The sequence below is a fragment of the Stenella coeruleoalba genome (assembly GCF_951394435.1).
Source record: "Stenella coeruleoalba genome assembly, chromosome: 6".
NCBI classification, from domain to species: Eukaryota; Metazoa; Chordata; class Mammalia; order Artiodactyla; family Delphinidae; genus Stenella; species Stenella coeruleoalba.
Window position 1 is genome coordinate 108,623,199 of NC_137151.1, and position 22,137 is coordinate 108,645,335.

The window sequence follows — 22,137 nt, forward strand, 5'->3', positions numbered from 1 at the left end:
GTAGCCACCATGCAGAGGATACTCAATAAACAGTGGCTATAAACAAAGTAATTATAATGAAAACCCCTGCGAGTCAGAGAGAAAATACATTCTTTGAAAAGGTAAACAAAGTTGATAAGCCTTTAGTAGACTGACCAGGAAAAAAAGAGAGACCACGTAAATTACTTGAATCAGAAATGAAAGAGGGGATATTACTACCGACCTTACAGAAATAAAAATTATGAAGGAACACTATGAACAACTGTAGGGCAATAAATTAGATAGCTAGGGTGAGATGGACAAATTCCTAGAAAGACACATTGTACCAAAACTGACTCAAGAAGAAATAGAAAATCTGAATAAACATATAACAAATAAAGAAACTGAATTAGCAATCAAAACACTACACAGAGAGAAAAGCCCAGGCCCAGATGACGTCACATGTGAATTCTACCAAACATTTAAAGAATAATCAATATCAACTCTTCACAAACACTTACAAAGTGGAAGAGGAGCAAACACTCATTCTATGAGGCCACTGTTACCTCGATATCAAAACCAGACAAAGACATTATAAGAAAGAGAAAACTAAAGACCAATATTTCTTATGAACAGAGATGCAACAATATACTAGAGACCAAATCCAGCAACATATAATAGTAAGAATTATACATCATGACCAAATGGGATCTATCCCGGGTATGCAAGGTTGTTTCAACAGCTGAAACTCAACTACTGCAATATACCATATCAATAGAATAAAAAAACAAAAGCACCACGATCATTTCAACAGATGCAGAAAAAGATGTGACAAAACTCTGATTTAGAAAACATTCAACAGGGACTTCCCTGGTGGTCCAGTGGGTAAGACTCCATGCTCCCAACGCAGGGGGCCTGGGTTCAATTCCTGGTCGGAGAACTAGATCCTGCCTGCATGCCGCAACTAAGAGCCTGCATGCTGCATCTAAGAAGCCCACGTGCTACAACTAAGAAGCCCTCACGCCACAACTAAAGATCCTGCGTGCTGCAACTAAGACCCGGCGCAACCTAAATAAATAAATAAATATTACTTAAAAAAAAAAAAACACTCAACAAACTAGAAATAGAAGGAAAAGTTCTTAATGTAATAAAGGGCATCTATGAAAAACCCACAGCTAACATCATGCGTAATGGTTAAAGACTGCATGCTTTCCCCTAAGATCAAGGACAAGGTGAGGATTTCTGCTCTTGTCATTTCTAGTTCTAGGAGGTTCTAGCCAGGATGAGTCGGCAAAAAAATGAAATAAAAGGCTTTCAGTTTGGAAAGGAAGAAGTAAAACTATCTCCATTCACAGATGAGATGATCTTGTATACAGAAAATCCTACAGAATTCATTTTTAAACTATTGGAATTAACAAATGAGTTCATGAAGGTTGCAGGATAAATCTTCAATATACAAAAATCAATTGTATGGTGATATACGTATGCATATAGCTGATTCACTTTGTTATACAGCAGAAACTAACACAACATGGTAAAGCAATTATACTCCAATAAAAATGTTAAGAAAAATCAATTGTATTTCTGGCAATGAACAATACACTGGCAATGAACAATCTGAAAATGAAATTAAGAAAACAATTCTATTTAAAATAGCAACGAAAAGAATGAAATATTTAGGAATAAATTTAGCCTCCCAAAAGTGTAAAACTTATACTCTGAAAACTACAAAGCAGTATGAAAAGAATTTAAAGAAGATCTAAATTAATGGAAAGATATGCCATGCTCATGGATCAGAAGACTCAACATTGTTAAGATGGCAATACTCCCCAAACTGTTCTACAGGTTCAATTTAATCCCTATTAGAATTTCAGTTAGCTGCTTTGTAGAAAGTGATAGGTTGATCCTAAAATTCAAATGGAAACTCAAAGGACCCAAAATAGGCCAATCTCGAAAAAGAAGAATAAAGTTGGAAGATTCACACTTCGAATTTCAAAACTTACTATAAAACAGTAGTAATCAAAATACTGCGGTACTGGTGTAAGGACAGACATACCCTTATTCCATTCTCAATGGAATACAATTAAGAGTCCAGCAATAAACCTTCACATCTATGGTTAACTGATCTTTGACAAGGTTGCCAAGAGTTTTCAGTAAGGAAAGAGTAGTCTTTTCAACAAATTTCTGGGACAACTGGATAGGCACATGAAAAAGAATGCAGTTGGGCCCTTACCTCATACCATATATAAATACTAACTCAAAGTGGATGAAAGATCTAATGGTAACAGCCAAAACTATAAAACTCAGAAGAAAACATAGGGATAAACATGACTTTGGATTTGACTTTAGCTATGACACCAAAAGCACATATGCCATACAGAAAAAAATTAGATAAATTGGACTGAATCAAAGTTTAAAACTTGTGTGCTGCAAAGTAAAAAGACAACCCACAGGACAGGGAAAAAACGCCTCAAATCACATATCTGATAAGGGACTTGTATCCTGAACATATGAAGAACTCTTATAACCCAACAATAAAAAGGCAAATAACCTAATTTTTTTTTCTTTTTTTTTTTTTTTTTTTGCGGTACACAGGCCTCTCACTGCTGTGGCCTCTCCCGTTGCGGAGCACAGGCTCCGGACGCGCAGGCCCAGCAGCCATGGCTCACGGGCCCAGCCACTCCGTGGCACGTGGGATCCTCCCAGACCGGGGCACGAACCCGTGTCCCCTGCATCGGCAGGCGGACTCTCAACCACTGTGCCACCAGGGAAGCCCAATAACCTAATTTTTTAAATAGGCAAAGAATCTGAATAGACATTCCTCCAAAAAAGATATACACATGACTAATAAGCACATGAAAAGATACTCAACATCATTAGTCACCAGGGAAATCAAATCAAAGCCACCATGAGATATCACTTCATATCTACCAGGATGGCCATAATCAAAAAGTCAAATAAGTATTGATGGGGATGTACAGAAATCAGAATCTTCATACATTGCTGGTGAGAATACAAAATGATGCAGCTACGTTGTAAGTTGAATTGTGTTCCCCAAAAAAAGATACGTTGAAGTCCCAGTACCTCAGAATGTGACCTTATATGGAAGAAGGGTCTTTATGGAGGTAATCAAGTTAAAATGTGATTATCATGGTGGGCCTTAATCCAATATGACTGGTGTCCTTATAAAAATTTGACACAGAGACAGATAGATACAGAGGAAAGATGATAAGAAGACACACACAGAAAATACCATGTGAAGCTAAAAGATTAAAGTGAAGTATCTATAATCCAAGAAACAGCAAAGATTGCCGGCAAACCACTCAAATCTTAGAAGAGGCAAGGTGCAGTTCCCCCTACAGCTTTCAGAGGAACGTGGTCCTGCCAACACCTTGATTTTGGACTTTTAGCCTCCAGAACTGTGGGACAATAAGTTTCTGTGAAGTCAGTTTGTGCTACTTTGCTGCAGCAGACCTAGAAAACTAATACAAGCTACTTTGGAAAACAGGCTGACAGTTCCTCAAAAAGTTAAATACAGAGTTACAACAGGACCCCATAATTCCACACATAGGTACAGATAGATAGATAGATAGATAGATAGATAGATAGATAGATAGATAGATACAAGAGAAGTGAAAACATATGTCCACATGAAAACTTGTTCATGAATACTCACGGCAGTATTATGCACAATAACCAAAAGGTGGAAACAACCCAAATGTCCATCAACGGATAAATGGATAAACAAAGTGTGGTATACCCACACAATAGAATATTATTAGGCCATACAAAGGATGTACCTTGAAAACATTATGCTAAGTGAAAGAAGCCAGCCCTGAAGAACATACATTCTATTGTTCCATTTATGTGACGTCTCCAGAATAGAGAAATACATAGAGACAGAAAGCAGATTCGTGTTGCTTAGGGCTGGGGCCGGGGTGCGGGAAGCAGAGGGATTGAGGAGGGACAGTTAAACTGTATGAGGTTTCTTAAATGCTGGAGAGGGTGTGGAGAAAAGGGAACCTTCCTACACTGTTGGTGGGAATGTAAGTTGGTGCAGCCACCATGGAAAACAGTATGGCGGTTCCTCAAAAAACTAAAAATACAGTTGCCACATGATCCAGCAACCCAACTCCTCAGCATATATTCGGACAAAACTCTAATTCAGAAAGATCCATGCACCCCCATGTCCATAGCAGCACTATTCACCATAGCCAAGACATGGAAACAACCTAAATGTCCATCGACAGATGAACGGGTAAAGAAGATGTGGTATACTACTCAACCGTAAAAAAGAACGAAATCATGCTAGTTGCAGCAACATGGATGGACCTAGAGATTATCATACTAAATGAAGTAAGTCAGAAAGAGAAAGACAAATACCATATGATATCATTTATATGTGGAATCTAAAGTATGACACAAATGAACTTATCTACGAAACAGAAAGACTCACAGACATAGAGAACCCAGCTGTGGTTGCCAAAGGCGAGAGAGGGCTGGGGAGGGATGGACTGGGAGTTTGGGGTTAGCAGATGCAAATTGTTAGATATAGAATGGATAAACAACAAGGTCCTACTGTATAGCATAGGGAACTATCCTCAATATCCTGTGATAAATCATAATGGAAAAGAATATGAAAAAGAATGTATATAAATGTATAACTGAATCACTTTGCTGTACAGCAGAAATAAACAGAACATTGTAAATCAACTAAACTTAATAAAATAATTTTTTTTTAGTGTATGGAGTTTCTTTTTGAGGTGATAAAATGCTCTAACATTGACTGTGGTGATGGTTGCACAACATTGAACCAAAAAACCACTGAAATGTATGCTTTACCTTGGTGGTGCAGTGGTTAAGAATTCGCCTCCCAATGCAGGGGAGCCGGTTCAATCCCTGGTCAGGGAACTAGATCCCCACATGCATGCAGCAACTAAGAGTTTCCATGCCACAACTAAGGAGCCTGCCAGCTGCAACTAAGACGTGGCACAACCAAAAATAAGTAAATTTTTTTAAAAAAGAAATGTATGCTTTAAATGGGTGAATTGTATGGTATGTGAATTACATCTCAAGAAAGTTGTTATTTTTTAAAAAAGAGTAAGAGAGGCCCTTGACCACAGAAAGCACTATTACACACTTGGCACTGTGCTGGGTGCTGACCAAGACAGCAAGGACAGAGGTGGGTCTTCAGAAGCTGCAGACCAGCGGTTCTCAAATTTGGCTGCAAAGGAGACTCACCTGGGAAGCTTTTATTTAAATCAACTTTATGGACATATAATTCATATACAATAAATGTATCCCTTCCTTTTAAGAATATAGTTCAGTGGGCTTCCCCGGTGGCGCAGTGGTTGAGGGTCCGCCTGCCGATGCAGGGGACACGGGTTCGTGTCCTGGTCCGGGAAGATCCCACATGCCGCGGAGCAGCTGGGCCCGTGAGCCATGGCCGCTGAGCCTGCGCGTCCGGAGCCTGTGCTCCGCAACGGGAGAGGCCACGACAGTGAGAGGTCCGCGTACCGCCAAAAAAAAAAAAAAAAAAAAAGAATATAGTTCAGTGAGTTTGACAAACCCATACTCTGGGTAACCACCACCACAATCAAGATAAAGAACATCTGTATCACCCAAAAAGTTCCCTCACACTCTTCTGCAGTCAATCTTCCCACCATCCCCCAGCTGCAGGAAAGTACTAATCTGCTTTCTGTCGGGAGAGTTTTGCCTTGTCAAGAATTTCATAAAAATATAACCATCTAGTATGTACTCTTTTGTGTCTGGCTGCTTTCACTAAGCACAGTGTTTTTGAGATTCATCCACGATGCTGTGCGTAACAATAGTTCATTCGTTTTTATCACCACGTAGTATTCCACTGGACCTTTATGACACAGTTTGTCCTTTCACCTGCTGTTGACTATCTGGGTTTTTCCAGTTTGTGAATTGTGAATTCATAGCTATTGTGAATAAAGCTGGTATGAATTTATGGGCAAGCCTTTCAGCGGACATGTTTCCATTTCTCTTGGGTAGATACCTTGGAGCAGAATTGCTGGGTCATAAGGCAAGTGTATGTTTAACTGTATAAGGAATGGTCAAACTGCTTTCCAGAACGGTTGTGCCATTTTACACTCCCACCTATGGTTGCCACTTTCAAAAATCCCAATGCCCAGGTCATGCCCCAAACCAATTAGATCAGAATCCCTGGGGAGGGGGACCCAGGCATCATTATCTTTAAAGCACCCTAGTGATTCTAATGCACAGACAAGGTCTGGAACCACTGCTACAGATCTCAGGTGCCCTGAGGCAAGCAAACAGCAAAAGACACATTATATTCACCTCCATCTGTTTCCTCATTCTTCCTTGATAGTGGAGAGGGAGAAGAGAAGCAAAACACATGCAAGCATCATCTTGCTTGACACCAGTGCCCTTAGCAAGCTTGGCTGGTCTCTCAGTTCAGATTTTTCCCCACCATGTTTTGTTTTGTTTTGTTTTGGGGGTTTTTGGCGGCACCGTGTGGCCCAGCATGGCATGTGGGATCTAAGTTCCCCAGCCAGGGATTGAACCCATGCCCCCTGCAGTGGAAGCGTGGAGTCCTAACCACTGGACCGCCAGGGAATTCCCATCTCCCCTCTTTTTCTGAGTTAGAAGAAGGTAGGAGGAATACAAAATGATAAATATTAGCAACACTTTGACCACTTAATTTTGAGCTTGGCATTTTAGCTGGGTTATCATAGAGCCCTACAAAATAGGTACTACTATAATCCTTGTGTTACAGATGAGGAAACTGGGGCTCAGAGAGGTTAAGTACCTTGCCCAGGGTCACGCAGCCAGTTATTATTGTAGTCAGCATTTAAACTCAACAGTCTGTCTCCAAGGCCAAAGAACTTAAGCACTCCACTGGGCTCAGAGCAACGGATGGGTCTTGGAACCATGAACCTCCTCCCACTACCCTGCTATCCTGGTAGCAGGAGAATACAACAGGCCTCCAACACAATTGTGAAGGGAGGCTGCAGGTGTGTTTATGAGAGAGTGGGAGAGTGATGTATAATGTGACTGAAAGATGGGGGTTAATTATGGGATTTCCTTTCCTTTCAAGCTTAAAGGATGGGATTTAAACCCCTCTGGTACAGGGGAGGAGACCAACTCATTGCTGCAGCCTCCCCCCTTCACCCCCCCTCACCCCTCCCCCCTCCCGGTGCTGAGGGCAGGGAGGCGCCAGGGCTGGGAAGAGGGCAGGAGAACTAAAGGAAGCGAGGTGACAAGGGGCTGCCCGGAGGCTGAGGTGTGGGCCTGGGCAATCTGCCTGCCCTGCATCTACCTGGTCCTTTCATCTAACTCTTATCTGACATGGAATAGACAGCTAGCATTTTGCTGGAAGGAGCCGCCCTTGTCAGCTGGGACTGCTATTTCAAACAAGGGGGCAAGTCAGGAGTGAAAAAAGGGTTTCTCAGACACGTATCAGGATGAGGGGAAACTGGGTGTGGGCTGCGCAGGAACTCTCTGTATTATCTTTGCAAATTTTCTGTAAATCGAAAGCCAGCCTAAAATGTAAAGTCTCCTTTAAAGTAATAAATAAATACACAAATGAATAAGATGTATCTGGAGGTTGTAGAACCCTATAGCAGGCAAGCGAGGAGAAAAGCAAAACAGAAGAAAATCTGCTGTGTATATACACACTGTGCACATGCTCAGATAAAAGTGGAAGACAAATCCTGGGCCATTCATTTTAAATCCTCAATAGGAGAAACAATTGGGGACAGATAAGGACCCCTATGAGACTTAAGGGTGGGGACTAAGGGAGGCTTAGAATTTGCTCCCTTCAAGAGATTTAGGGGGACAGCTGGAGAGTGGGGCTCCCATGAACTACGCTGAGTTGCCAGTGCCTGTACCAGCCCCTTCTCTCTATTTGTCTCTGTTTCTCCGGCTTGCTCTCAGACTCACCTCCCTTCTCACCTGCTCCCCACCATTTATCCCAGGGCAGTGCCAGAAAGCCACGGCACTAAGGTGCCCTTAGCCAAGTTGGTTACCGTCCCTGGGCGTCAACATTGGGTCTCTAAAATGGGACTCCCAGGAGCCCTGCCCACCTCCCAGGACTGAGAAGGTCAGGGAAAATGTTTTGTGTATTACAAAGTTCAGTGTAGACACAGGTGATTAAATGTTCACAGCCAGTCTGCTCACAGTAGCCCCAAACTGGAGATAACCCAAATGGCAATCATCAGTGGAATAGATAAATAAATTGGGGTTTATTCACATACTGGAATACAACACAGCAATAAAAAAAGAAGGAACCCCTGCAACCCACCAGAACACAGATGAGCCTCCCAGAGATAACGCTAAGTGAAATAAGCCAGACACAAAAGTAAACATACTGCATGATTCAATTTATATGAAGTTCATAAACAGGCAAAACTAATCTCTGATGGTATAAGTAAGACTAGCAATTACCTTTGGGGGATATTGGTTGGAGGGGAGCAAAAAGGCTGCTTCTGGAGTGCCGGAAATGTTCTAGATCTTGATCTGGTTCATATATATGTACAAATCTATCAATTTGTATACTTGGCGGTATGTGAGTTACACCCCAACTAGACAGTGTAAACACCTATATTTATTATTTGGGAGCATCTTTTTTTTTCTTTTTTTTGGCCACACCATGCGGCTTTGGGGATCTTAGTTCCTTGACCAGGGATTGAACCCGGGCGCACGGCAGTGAAAGCGCCGAGTCCTAACCACTGAACTGCCAGGGAATTCCCTATATGGAGCATCTTTGTGTTAGGAGGTAGGAGAACTTTTTGAAGGAGAATTTTTAAATGGTTTTTCTGCTCCTTCTTTCCTGCTCTCATCCACCCCCTCAGCCTCTCCCTATATAGGAACTTCTTGTTTCTCAACATTCCTTTATTCCACTCCTTTACTTCTTCACTGGAACCTCTACTACAGGCCAGGCCCTGTTCTAGAAGCCGAGGGCGCAACGTACCTCTCAACAGTCCCAAGTGCAATGAACATGTATTTAACATCTGCTCTGAGCTGAGCACTAAGGGCCCTCCTCTACCAGCACTGAGCATTTTCTCTCAAGCAGGTCCAAGTGGCAAAGAACGAGGCACAGAATATCTGGGCTCCTTTCTAGTTTCACCTATGGTTCCAAGAAAGAAGATGCCTACTACGTGTCAATGTGCATTTAATCCTCTATAACCCAGCTGACACAGCTGGAAGGCAGCAGGGTAGAGTTCAAACCCAGGTACGTCTGATTCCCATGCCCCTGCCCTTCCCACCGCTCTCGAGACCTCCCGAGAGCCCGATCAGTTTTGCTCTCTCCCTGGAACTCTGTGGTCGATCAGTTTTGCTCTCTCCCTGGAACTCTGTGGTCGTCAGCCTCCAAATGGTCCCAGTGATTCTCGCCTCCAGGTATTCATGTCTTTATAGGCCCCTCCCACACTCAATGGGGCTGACTTGGGTGACGAACAGCATATTGTAGAAATACTGTTTGTCTTCCAAGGCCAGGCTATAAAAGCCATGGGGCTTCTGCCTCGCTCTTTCTTGAATCACTCACTTGGAGGCAGCCAGGCGCCATGTTATGAGGACACTCAAGCAGTCCTATGGAGATGGCTGTGTGTCAAGAAACTGACACCTCCCGCCAAAAGCCAGCCCCAACTTGCTAGCCACGTGAATGAACCACCTTAGAAGGAGATCCCCCAGCCCGTCAGGCCTTCAGATGACATTAGCCCCACCTGACATCCTGACTGCCACCCCACGAGAGACCCCAGCCCAGAACCGGCCAGCTAAGCCACTCCCAAATTTCTGACGCACAGAAACTGTGTGTTGCTGCTTTAAGTTACTAAATTTGGGGGTAGTTTGTTACATCGTATTGTAGCGTATAAATCATAGAGCCCCTCTCAGAGCCATGGGTTCATGAGGCAGCAACAGTCTAGAAGGAGGCATGTTTAGGCATCTAGAACCAGCCACTTACCAGAGGGGTGGCCAGAGCGAGCTGAATTTGAGAGGACAGGAGAGGATCAATACCAGCAAGAAATCCCCAGTGTGTGGGAAAAGAACTGTGAAATAAGAGACCAAGCAAAGCAGAAGTCCTGGCACCCTCTTCCCCAGAAATTTCCCACACTCTTCATCTACCTCAGTAAACAGAACCACGTGTACCCGGTGACTCTGGCCAAAAACGTGGGAGTTATCCTTGAGCCCATTCTCACTCTCACACCCAACATCCCATCCCATCCACAGCCAGGCTCTGGGCTCTACCCCAGAATGCATCCCAGGCCTGGTCCCTTCTCACCATCTTTCTGGCAAGCGCCATGGACTAAGCCGCCAGCGTCTCTCACCTGGACATCAGCTGCCTCCTGACCCACCTGCCCGCTCCTACACTTCTACCTGCTCAAGGTCAGAGTGGCCTTCTCCAAGTGGAGATCAGATCATGCCTCACGCTTAGGACCCGCCAGTGCTCACTCCTCTCCAGCCACACGGCCTTCTTCCAAGCGTGACAAGCTCACCTCACCTCGGGTGCACTGGCTCTTTCCATCTCTCGAATCATCATGTAACATCACTGGAGTCTCCTCGCACACAATACTTCCTTGGAGGAGTTGTCCTGGGCCACTCAGCCTAATCATTCTCTAACCCCCGCTCTAGCTCGATGCCCTCATAACTTGTTTGCCTATTTATGGTCCGTCTCCCCTGTGAGAATGTCAGTCCCATGAGGGCAGAGGCCTTCTCTGTCTTGTTCACCTACAACAGTGTCTGGCATACGGAAAGAGCTCAAAAAACATTGGTTTAATGAATCCCTTCTAGAGGCAGGGGGATGGATGAGATGATCTCCAAGTTGATCTGGTTATAAAATCCAGGGTACAGAGCTCTGCTGTGTGGTCTGGGGCTCACATCACCCTTTCCCGGCAGGAGGAAAAGGCAGGGCATTAGCAAGATCTGTAGTTTTAGGGGAGAGACTTGCCAGGTGGGTGGAGCTCACACCCCCAGTGGGTACCGTTTCCTATAGAGGAAAATCCTATAAAAAGCCCCATTTGTCTGTCTGGCCACTGCCCTGCCACGCCACCTCTCCCCTCCGGGTTAGCCTCATTGGCTGGGCAGAGCAGGGCTGCTGCAGCCTGGTGTATTCTGAGCCCCCAGCGTATGTGAGAACTGCCAAGCAGAGTACGCCTCCCAGAAGCCATCTTTGTCATCTCTCTGCGTCCACACAGGAGGCAGCTGTACAGCAAGGAGCCATCTTCTGTCGCACCTCTCAGCCTCTCTGGGCCCCCTTTCACCCTACTCAGGCCTTCACTGGACATTCATCACCTATCCTCTCTGACTCTATCCACTACTGCAAGAGATGGAAGGCAAAGGGGGAAAGGCAGGTAAGCATCAAGGAATGTCTGCCCCTAGGCAAGAGGGACATTTTAGAAGGAAGCGCAAAGGCCCAGGGACAGAAATGGGTGAGGAATTATACTGTGAGACATTGGGAAAGTCAATCAACCTTTGGGTGCCTCGGTTTATCTGTAAAACAACGAGATCTTTAGGCCTGTTTTATGCTCTGGTAGAATTAAAAGAATAAAATCAGATAACGCACTGAAGTGTTTTCTAAGGCCTACAGCACTGTACAAATGTCCATTGTTATTAAGAGAAACAGGTGCAGGAAGGGGGGGGTTGATTGGGGAGGAGCAAGAACACCGGAAGGTTCTGGGGTTAAAGGTGGAAAAACTCTGCTCTGGATGAAGAGAACAAGGTGGGAGATGCAGGGAGAGGCAGAAACTCACTTCCCACCCAGAGAAGAAAAGGCTGAGGTTGTCAGAAAAGCAGAAGACAACAGAAGGGGCAGAAACTGTCCAGGTGGCAGAAACAAGCCAGGCCTTTTGCACGCCTGCCGGGACAGCCCTCCAACCTGGAGTTTCCAGATGGAGAGACCCCTCCCCTACCCCACAGCAAGGCTGTGTACTCTGCTTGAGCAAGGTCACCCAGGAGGAAGTGGATCCCCTCAGAGAGGCCTACTCCATCAGCACCTTTCTCCAATGTAACTCTCCGCCCTCAGAGCTACCAATTGATAATAATCAATTACCTGTTATGTTCTTGAGCACCTATTGTGTGTCAGGCACTGTGCTGGGCACGTCACACACATTATCCCATCTCATCCTCATAATAACCTTTTCTTACTCCGATATCCTTGAGAATGAAACAGAGGCTCAGAGAGGTTACATGACTTGCCCAAGGTCACCCAGCTAATAAGAAGCAGAGCATGAGATGCACCAGACACTGGGCCTCAACTCCTCAAAGCTCCTTTTTGAAGCATCCTCCCCCTTCCTTCCATTCACTGAACTCCTTCCTGAAAGATTAAGTGTGAACAGCAAAGGCAGGGGTTAGAGGGCAGGGAGGATATTAACAATAATGGGGACAGTGCGTAGACTGGCTGCACATGAAAGGTTGAGGCAGAGCACTTCCACCTCCAGAAAGCTGAGCGCATCTGACGGAACAATTTCCTTCCCAAGTCATCCATCAAAATCCATCCTGGTGTCATCCCCACCCCCACCCCCATTACTCCAAGGCTGCCACCAGGTGATCACTCTTCTGCAAAAGCATGAGAGGATGCAGCAAGGGACCAGCCAACCTGGCCAGCCAGGACCCAGCAATTCCTCTGGTCTTTCTTTCCTCCTGTTTTCCTCTCCCACTAAGACAAGCCAGGAAACACTGATGGGGAAACTGAGCACCGAAGTGGGATCCCGCCGATGAAGAGAGTGGACAGTCGCTCAAGGAGGTTCCAGACCCAGCGCGACGCTGACCTCTGACCTTTTTCCACCTCACCCCCCTCCCCCTACCTACCCCCTTCTCCGCCCTCGGGGTCCTATGCCTGTGGCACTATCCCGCGTTTTTCTAGGCTGGCCAAATCCGGCCAACTAGAGCTCTGCGCGGCCCAAGGGGGAATTGAAATGCATCCCTCTCCGCCTTCATACATTCACTCCCCTTGAGAACTAGGTGGAAATACCTTCAAAGGCCCTTCTCCAGGAGCTCGATCCCCGCCAGCCACCCCCAATAGCCGCCGAGTCTGCGCATCGCGCCCCCATCCCCCTCGCCGCCCCCGCCCCCGGCCCTCGCCTTCACCTTGACCTGAGCCAGCTCCGGGGCCCAGAAGCTTTGCATAAACAAAGAGAGAAGGAGGGGACGATCAGGGCACCGCCCCCGGCCCGCCGGCGCCCCCGCTCCAGTCCCGTGACCCCTAGCCCGTCCCGTCCTCAAGCCCCCCGCGGGGCCAGCGGCCCGCAGCCCCTTACCTTGGCCTGGCATTTCCGATGACAGGAGAAGCTGCAGACTGCAAGAGGGCGAGACACAGAAAGAAAGTTTAGCCGCGAGGTATGAAATGGAAACTCCGGCGAAATCTCCTCCCACCCCCGCCCGCAATCCGCGCTCGGGAGGGAAGGAGGGACGGAGGGAAGGAGGGACGGAGAGAGGAGGGGGCGGGGGGCTGCCGCAGCTCCCCGGGGCCTGAGGGGCGAGAACGCCCGGGACTGCGAACCCGCGGGCCGAGGAGGCGCCTAGACCACGTTGCCAGAGCCCCTCGGGCGGCCGCGGGAAGTTGGGAGGAGCGAGGGGAGAGGAGGGGAACCGACTCCGCCGCTGGATCCTTGCAGAGGGCAGAGGTGGCCCGGACCCAGGGTCCTTGTCAGCCGAGCTAGGAATAAGGGGACCTTCTCCCCTTACACGCCCTGCAGGCAGCTGGCACCCGGGAACCACGATCACACTCACTTCCCCCAGGAAAGACACACAGACCCAATTTATGGTCCAGGAGAGGCCCGCGCGCGCGCGCGCGCGCACACACACACACACACAGACACACACACAGACACACACACAGACACACACACAGACACACACACAGACACCAATAACCACTTACACCCATACACTCAGCCATACCTGCACACATAGCCAGCCTTGCACACCCACTCACAAGCTCAAGGAGAAACCTCTGACTGGGGGCGGGGCGGGGCGGGGGGGGGGGGGAGCCGCACACACAATTTCATGGGAGATCCTCGGAGTACAGCCTGTACACAGACGTGTGGGCACAGATTCACAAACTTTATGTGTTGAAACACACGTGAGTTGAAACACACACACACGCGCGCGCACACACACACACACACACACACACACACACACACACACACACGACTTGCTCTGCCCTCCCACTACCAGAAGCTGGAATCAAATTTCCTGTGGGGTTCCCTCAGCCTGGAATGTCCCAGCCTGCCCACCCTAACCCCAGGGCCCTCCACCCAGGATTTGGTGAGCCCCTGTCACCAGGTCCCGAAGATGGGTGAGGGGTCTCCTGAGCTGAGTTCCTGCGCTGACTTGGGCTGCGGAGGCAGGTGGGTCAGGGGCGCCGGTTAGGGAACAGGGAGCCACCCTGACGGCGAATCCTCACAGCCCCGGACCACAGTCGGCTGCCCTGCCTCATGGATCTACAGTTACCCAACCCCTTTCCAACCACGAGCCAACCAGATCCCCAGCAGAACGCAGAAGGGAGACTGAGGCACAGCTGAAGGCCCAGAGCCGCCAAAAGAGGCTCCCAGGCACCCCACACGAAGGCTTCTGCTTTGTCGGTGGGAGTAGGGGTCGGGGGGAAGCTGGGAGGCACACCAGCTGGAGTCTGGGGTGTGACCTTGGCCAGCCCTTGTTCTCCAGCACCTAGTTCTGGCCCCAGCGCAGCCTGTGGTTCAGCCCGTGATGCGCAAGGCTTTCCTGACCCCACCAGCCGCACGGCCCGGGGGCTTCTCCGCCCCAGCCACCCACGTCAGGTCAGACCCACCCATCAAGCCTTTCTGCTTCTCCCTCTGCCCCACCCCCCCCAACCCCAGGCAACGCCCCTGCAGAGGGTGTTTCCACTCTGACGCTGGCAGCCTGCCTAGCCCCACCCCCACGCCTTCTTTTCTGGCCTAGGAATGTGGAATTGAGAAAGCCTCTGGCCATGTGGCCTGAGCTTTGAAGGCCCTTCCAGTCAGGCAGGCGCCCCACTGGGCCACTGCCTCCAAACCAAGGGACTTTTCCTCTTCCTCTACTAATCAAATGCCAGGTCTTCAAGAATAAGGCCTGGGCCCCTCCTCTGGAGGCCTCTCTCACTCTTCCCTCCTCCTTGAAGGCATCACCACAGAGTGCCATTTCCTGCACCATCTTGGTTCCTACACTGTGGGCTCCTTCAAGGAAGGGACCTCCTGGCTCTCTCTCTCTCTCTCTCTCTCTCTCTCTCACACACACACACACACACACACACACACACACACACGAGAGAGAGAGAGAGAGAGAGAGAGAGAGAGAGAGAGAGAGAGAGAGAGAGAGAGAGAGAGAGAGAGAGAGAGGAGAGAGAGAGAGAGAGAGAGAGAGAGGGAGAGAGAGAGAGAGGGAGGGAGGGAGGGAGGGAGGGAGGGAGGGAGGGAGGGAGGGGGAGAGAGAGAGAGAGAGAGAGAGATACAGTGCCTGGTACATAGTAGAGGCTTAATAAATGTTTGCTGAGTTGACCTGAAGATCTCCCCTGGAGTTTATGTGCACCCCCATTTAATCATCCCCCCCACTCAATCTTTTCCTGAACCATAACCCTCCCCACAGCGTCTCATAGTCAATCCATAAGGCACCCCTAAGTGTTCACTCCAGGCCTCCCAACCCCACTCTAGACACTGGGAGCACCGTGAGAGCCAGGACTCCATCTTTCTTCGGCATCAGACTTCATACTCCTGACGTTCACAGAGTGCATCAAAACTTTCCTACCTCAGGGCCTTTGCACTTGCTGTTCTGGCTGCCTGGAAAGCTCTCCCTCACTCCATCTCTCCATTGTTCACCAAGCCACATCCTTCTTCTACTTCTAGAATCCACTGAGAGCCATCTCTTCAAAGAGGCTTTCCCTGACCACCCAAATTACAGTAGGCTCCCCATTATTCTTTCTCAGCAGCACCCTGATAAAATCCTCTTAGCACAGCTCACAGTCTGAACTCATCTGGGGTAATTCCTGCTCACTTACATATAGTATATCTCCCCACACCAGACGGATGACGGCAGGGAACATGCCTGTCTCATTCACACTGTATCCCCAGCAGCTAGAACAGTGTCTGCTCCAAGCGCACAGCACCAAACAGCACCTCTGTGCAAATCAGAAGAAGTCCCAACCTCTGGGCAGACCAGCCCACTGGACACTGACTATACTGTCTTTGTGGGAATGGCAAGAAGATGCTCGTTCTCCAGGAGGACCCAGCCCTGTACCTGGACGCATGGCTTGGTGAGCAAAATGTGGACCGATTCCAGTGCTCTCTCGGGCAGGCACTCTTGGCAGTGAATGGCCTGCAGGGCAGGCCTGCCTGTCACACAGTGGACAGACACTCAATAAATGCCCTTGAATGGAGGGCAGATGGGGAAATCATTGGGCAACTGCAGTACAATGTGCTGAGTTCTCCCTACGTGCTGGAATGCAGAGAGCTTGTCCTTGAAAGCTCTAGAGTGGGGAGCAAAGGAATAGACCTCCCCCAGCCCCCAGCCCCCAGCTCAAAAGACAAAAGCTCAGCAAACTGAATTCAAGTGGCAGGTTCCAAGCAGCGCAGGCGTTGTCAAGCCCCCACAAATGAACTTTTGCACTTTCAGAAGCACCTGCTCCCAACCCCAGGGAAACCCTCTTGCCCTGAGTCCCCTCCAGGGAAGGCTCCTTTACAATCTCAGTCACCTGTCTCAGGTATTCTCCCATAGGGCAGTATTTCCTTCTCTCTAACCTGCATCCCTCCTGCTGTAATTTGAAATATGCCGTTTAGCTGGCTTCTCACTTCTCAGACCACTGGCACGTTCAAATGTGTCACAGAAAGGTAAACTGCGGCAGCCAGCCTCCAAGGCGGCCCCCAGTGTGTCTCGCCTCCTGGTATGCTCACCCTTCCGCAGTCCCCTCCCACAATGAACTGGTTTATATACCAACTGGATATTATAGAAAAGATGGTATATGACTTCTGAAGCTAAGTCATCAAAGGCACTGGTGGCTTCAGCCTTTGTCTCCTGGATCACTCGGTCTAGGGGAAGCCAGTTACCATGTCATGAGGACACTCAAGCAGCCCAATACAGAGGGCCATGTAATGAACACCTGCCACCAGCCAGCACAAAGTTGACTGGCGCACAACTGAACCACCTTGGAAGCGTATCTTCCACCACTGTCAGGCCTTCAGATGACTACAGCCCCAGCTACCTTGACTGCAACTTCATGAGACACCCAGAGTCCGAACCACCCAGTTACGTGGATGAATCCCCACTCATGAATCCCTGACCCACAGAAACTATGTGAGAGAATAATTCTGTACTTGTTTTAAACTGCTAAGTTTTAGAGTAATTTGTTATGCAGCTACAGCTAACTAATACAGAAACCAGAGCACAGGATCCCTCAGAAAGCAAGAGGCCAAAGGCTGATGCTGCGAACAAAGACCAGAGGCCCTCCCCTGGGTCCTTCCTTGCTCCCTGGGTACCTGCATATTCCTCTCTGTAACTCCTTCTTCCCGTTCCTTACCCTATCAAGCAATTAGTCATCCAAAGAGGCTGCTGAATCCCAACCTTCCTCCCACACCACTGCACCAGTTCAGACCAGTTATCCTTCCCTGGGCCCCCTCTCCCCACCAGCCTTCTCTCCTTTCAATCCACAGAGTCACAGGCCATTCTCAAGTACAAACTGATCACACTGTACCCCTGCTTAGACCCTCTGTCTAGCTCCTCAACACACTTATAAGGCCCTACATGGCCTAGTCTTGCCTCTACCTCCAGCCACTGCCACTAAAGAGATCTGTTCCTGCCCCACCAAACTCCCCACACAGACTTCGCGTCTACAAGATTCAGGTCTGGAATGGTGAGCTCATATACATCCTTCAAGGCCCAGTTCAAAATGTCCCTCCCTGGATAATTCAAAGATGGTCCCTCTCTCCTCTGTGCTCCAAGAATCCTCAGCCCACAACGCTTGGAAAGTGCTTGTCACCTTGGAGGACTAAGTATTCCTTTATTATTGGTTCTCCCCCACATTCAACTGCTTTAAGACAGAAAGGGAGGTCCTGTTCAACTTTGCAGCTTTGTATCCTGCCCCATCCCCTAGCACTAGGTCTGGCATAGATGGGCTCAATAAATGTATAGTAAATTTCAAACTGGAAGGATTCTCCCCAGCCTAAACCCCTGGAACCAGGACTGACACTCTGGGGCAACAGAAAAGACACAAGTGAGGGTCGGGGAGCCTGGCTCTTCAGCTCCACCCCCTGCTGGGAGAAGGCAGGTGGGGACCATAGTCAGTCTTCCCAAGTGCTTCAGGACAAACACCACCTATGATCAAGCCTAGTGGGAGCACTAAAGGAGTTAACTGATCCTTCATCCATTCGTCCATGGGTCCTGCCCTCCACCTACCCACTTACCTACCTGGCTTCATGTACATTGGCTCTCAGCTCAGATGCAGGTCACACACCAGCTCTGTGATCTGGGGCAAGTTACTTAACCACTCTGAGCCTTCATCCCTTCATCTCGAAAATGGGGGTAATAATAGCATCTACATCACAGAGTTGTGAGAATTAAATGAGTTAATATACGTGGCCAGCCCAGAGTACATTCTGTATAAGGGTTAGCTATATCAGCCGCATCTCCATCACCTTCGTGATGGTTATTATATGGAAGAGCCCCGAGTCAGGAGAGCTGGGTTCTAGTCCTGACTGCTATCAGAGCTGTGTGACCTGAAGCAAGTCACTCCCCTCTCTGAGTCTCAGACTCCTGCTCAGAAAATAAGGCAGCCAACTGGCAGCCTCCAGGGGAGATTGGGCCTGCACGCTTGTCTTCATTAACCGGCTCAGTGGTTAAGTCACAAAGGCGAGAATTCTTCTCTTAGTTGGAGTGCCTTCCAGCAGAGCAGCTCTCTCCGGATCCCTGGGGCCCCCACCAGGGCCTGCTGTCCACACTCACTTGCCTGCTTTTTTCTGAAGGCCCTTGCATTTCCGACCCCTGGAACAGATGGTCTGCAAGCTCTCTTCCAGCTGTGAGAGCGTGTGTATAACCCCAGCCAGTCCCTCCATCATAGTCACCACCCACCACTTCCTCCCCACAACCAACAAAGGGGGGAACCCAGGTTCCAACCCTGAAAACATCCCAAACGCTGTTGAGGAAACACCCGGTTGACAGGGATGCCCACTCCACAGGGTACCATTTCTCGTTGCGGGGGAACGAGGGCAGGAAAACTCCAGCCTCCCCCTCCTGGCATCCCTCAGATGCCTGAGTCCTCCCTGGACACACATCTCATGATCCACCCCACCTGAGAAGACCATGGCCTTCCCTAGCTCCCACGGAAGGCTAGTGACCCTGCAAGATGAAGCCCCCTGGGGAGGGACCCTGTCAAACCAAAACTCCATGGAGCCCAGGAGCCCCACCTCAGCCCACGGGTGTCAACACTGCCCCCTCACAGCAGGGCCAGGCCAGCGGCCTGAGACGGAGGAGAAAGCACCATAGAGGGGAGGGGTCTGTAGGTTACCTGCAGGGGTGGGGCACTGCACCCCAACCCCAGCCCTTGGCCAACTCCTGCCTTGCTGGGCTGCCTGGACTCTCTCCTGGGGTGGCTTCCTGCCTCTCGGGAACACAGGAAGCCACATTGTTGGGATCTAAATGGCCTTTTCCTCCTGGCCTCGGGTCGGAAAATGAGCGCATAGCCTCGGTGTGCACCTGACCCCGGCGATAACTGCCTGCATGCGCGGCCGGCCTCCGCTCCTTCCCCAGCTGGCAGAGACCTGCTCAGCCGCCCACCTGCCCACCAGGCCTCGCCGCCCTTCCCTGCCTTGCTTACTTCCGTAGCCTGGCCTGGAGGCATATGATGGTTTATATTAGGTGCCAACTTGGCTAGTCCATGGTACCCAGAGATTTGTTTAACATTCTTCTAGATGTTTCTGTGAATGGTTTGTTTTTTTGGATGAGATGAACATTTAAATCAGTTGATTCTGAGTAAAGCACATTCCCTGCCCTATGTGGGTGGGCCCCGTCCAATCAGTTGAAGGCCTGAACAACAAAGACTGATCTCCCCAGGCAAGAAGGCATTCTGCCAGCTTTTGGACTTGAACTGCAACTCTTCCCTGGGTCTCCAACCTGACCGTCTGCCCTGCAGATTTTGGACTTGCCAAGTCTCTACAATCATGTGAGCCAGTTCCTTATAATGAATATCTGTCTATCTATCTACCTACTTACCTATCTATCCTGTTGTCCTGTTTCTCTGGAGAACCCTAATGCAAGGTGACTCCGGGGCTGGTCGCGGGGGAGTGGGTATGGGGCGGCTCTGAAGTTGAAGCACGAAGAAACCTTCCAGGTCATCCCATCCAGTGGTTTTCAAGCTCTTGTTCTGGCAGCCAAAATCCTGATGCAGCTGGACTCTTACATGGAATCTCAGTGATATTGGTTGGCACTTACTGAACGCTTGTTATGTGCCAGGATCTGTTCTGAGCACTTTACATATATTATCTCAGGCAATCCCCACGGTAGCCCAAGGCGGGAGGTTTGCCGTGTGTCCCGTTTTAAAGGCGAGGCAACTAAGGCAGAGAAAGGTGAAACAGTCTGCCTCAGTTCTCACTGGTAAGAGCTGGGATTTGAATCTAGGATGTCTGAGCCAAGTGCAAGACCCCCACACCATCCTGCTTCCTGATATATTTAACTCCTAAAACCAGAGCTGCTCTGATTAAAGTGGGCAGGGGTTCCAGGGCCCCAGGTCCTTAAGCCTGCCCTTGGGTTTCCCCCTTTTTCCTACCCCCTCGGGCCCCTAAAGAACCCTACAGCTCCTTTGGAATATGGTTAAGAACCTCTGATCTAGTCCAACCCCTCATTTAGAGAACCAGGAAAACCAGGCCCAGAGAGGTTAATTGTCTCACCCAAGGTCACACAACCACGCAGGGGGAAGCCAGGACTGGAAAACAGCATCTTCCCACCCTACCAGGCTGCTTCCAGTGACTCCAAGAAGGGAGTGACTCAGACACAGGGTAGAAGCTGGGATCCCCAGTAAAGAGAAAGCTCCCTGAAACAAGGTTTCCCCAAATCCAACCAGTGAGGGCTTCTAGATAGACTTCTCCCATTAAGGCACGTTTCCACCCTGGGGAAACTGCAGGTAACTGCCCCCACCTTCCAAGCTGACCAGAAACATTAAGAAGGGGAGTACTCTAAGTCTGGGCCCCAATCCAGATCCAGATGGCAGGCCTTGGGCCCTTGAGCTGGCATTCTGGTCTCTTCCCTTGGGTTTCAGCCTGGTGGGAGGCTAGGGCCCTTGGGCAAGGCCCTAGACTCCCTAGAGCACTGCTCCCAGAGACCTGTGGGAAACCCTCTGTTTGAACTGAAGAACTCCTACACATCCCTCAAGACCCAGCCTACATATGGATTCCCTCCTGAAGCTTGACAGGAAAATCTCTGCTGAGTCAGAGACAGCTTTTCACACACACCCCTGTGCCAGCTTTGCCATCGGGCTCCCTGACTGACAGCATGTCTGTCTTCCCAGGCCAGGGGCTGGGTCTTGGCACCAGTACCTGGCATGGCATCCAGCCCAGAGGTTCATGACTGTCAGATGGGTGTACGCATACACACGGGGGTGGAGTGGCAGCCTACACTGGGAGGTTATCCAGGCTCTCCAGACTCCAACAAGGGAATTCTCCAGGACCCCCATGGTCTGGGCCTCAGTAGATATTCTTTTTTGTTGTTTCATTGGTCTGTTTATTTATTTATTTTTGGCTGTGTTGGGCCTTTGTTTCTGTGCGAGGGCTTTCTCTAGTCGTGGCAAGCGGGGGCCACTGTTCATCGCGATGCGCGGGCCTCTCACTATCGTGGCCTCTCCTGTTGCGGAGCACAGGCTCCGGACGCGCAGGCTCAGTAGTTGTGGCTCACGGGCCCAGTTGCTCCGCGGCATGTGGGACCTTCCCAGACCAGGGCTTGAACCCGTGTCCCTTGCATCGGCAGGCAGATTCTCAACCACTGCGCCACCAGGGAAGCCCTCAGCAGATATTCTTGGTCCAAACCCTTATTTATAGATGAGGAAACTGAGGTTCAAGCGGTGAAGGGATTTATCTGAGGTCACCTGGCCTGTGAGTGGCAGGCCCAGAAGTCGAGGCTGGGCCACTGACAAAGGCCCCAGGCCTCTTCTCCTCCAGTTGTCTCATCCATCTCTGTCTCCACACAGGGAGCCTTTGTCCTGACACTAGTGCTCACTTT

The 22,137-nt window shown here is 49.3% G+C and overlaps 1 protein-coding gene across 6 annotated transcripts in view; it reads right to left on the reverse strand.

Moving 5' to 3' along the window:
• The window catches only part of TNS1 (tensin 1), a 230,782-nt gene that overhangs the window by 162,153 nt on the left and 46,492 nt on the right, over positions 1-22,137 (reverse strand). For all 6 annotated transcript variants that reach the window (XM_079924151.1, XM_079924152.1, XM_079924144.1 and 3 more), the window contains exon 3: positions 13,200-13,237. In XM_079924151.1, the coding sequence (XP_079780277.1) occupies positions 13,200-13,237 (38 nt within the window). The remainder of the gene's footprint in view (positions 1-13,199; positions 13,238-22,137) is intronic.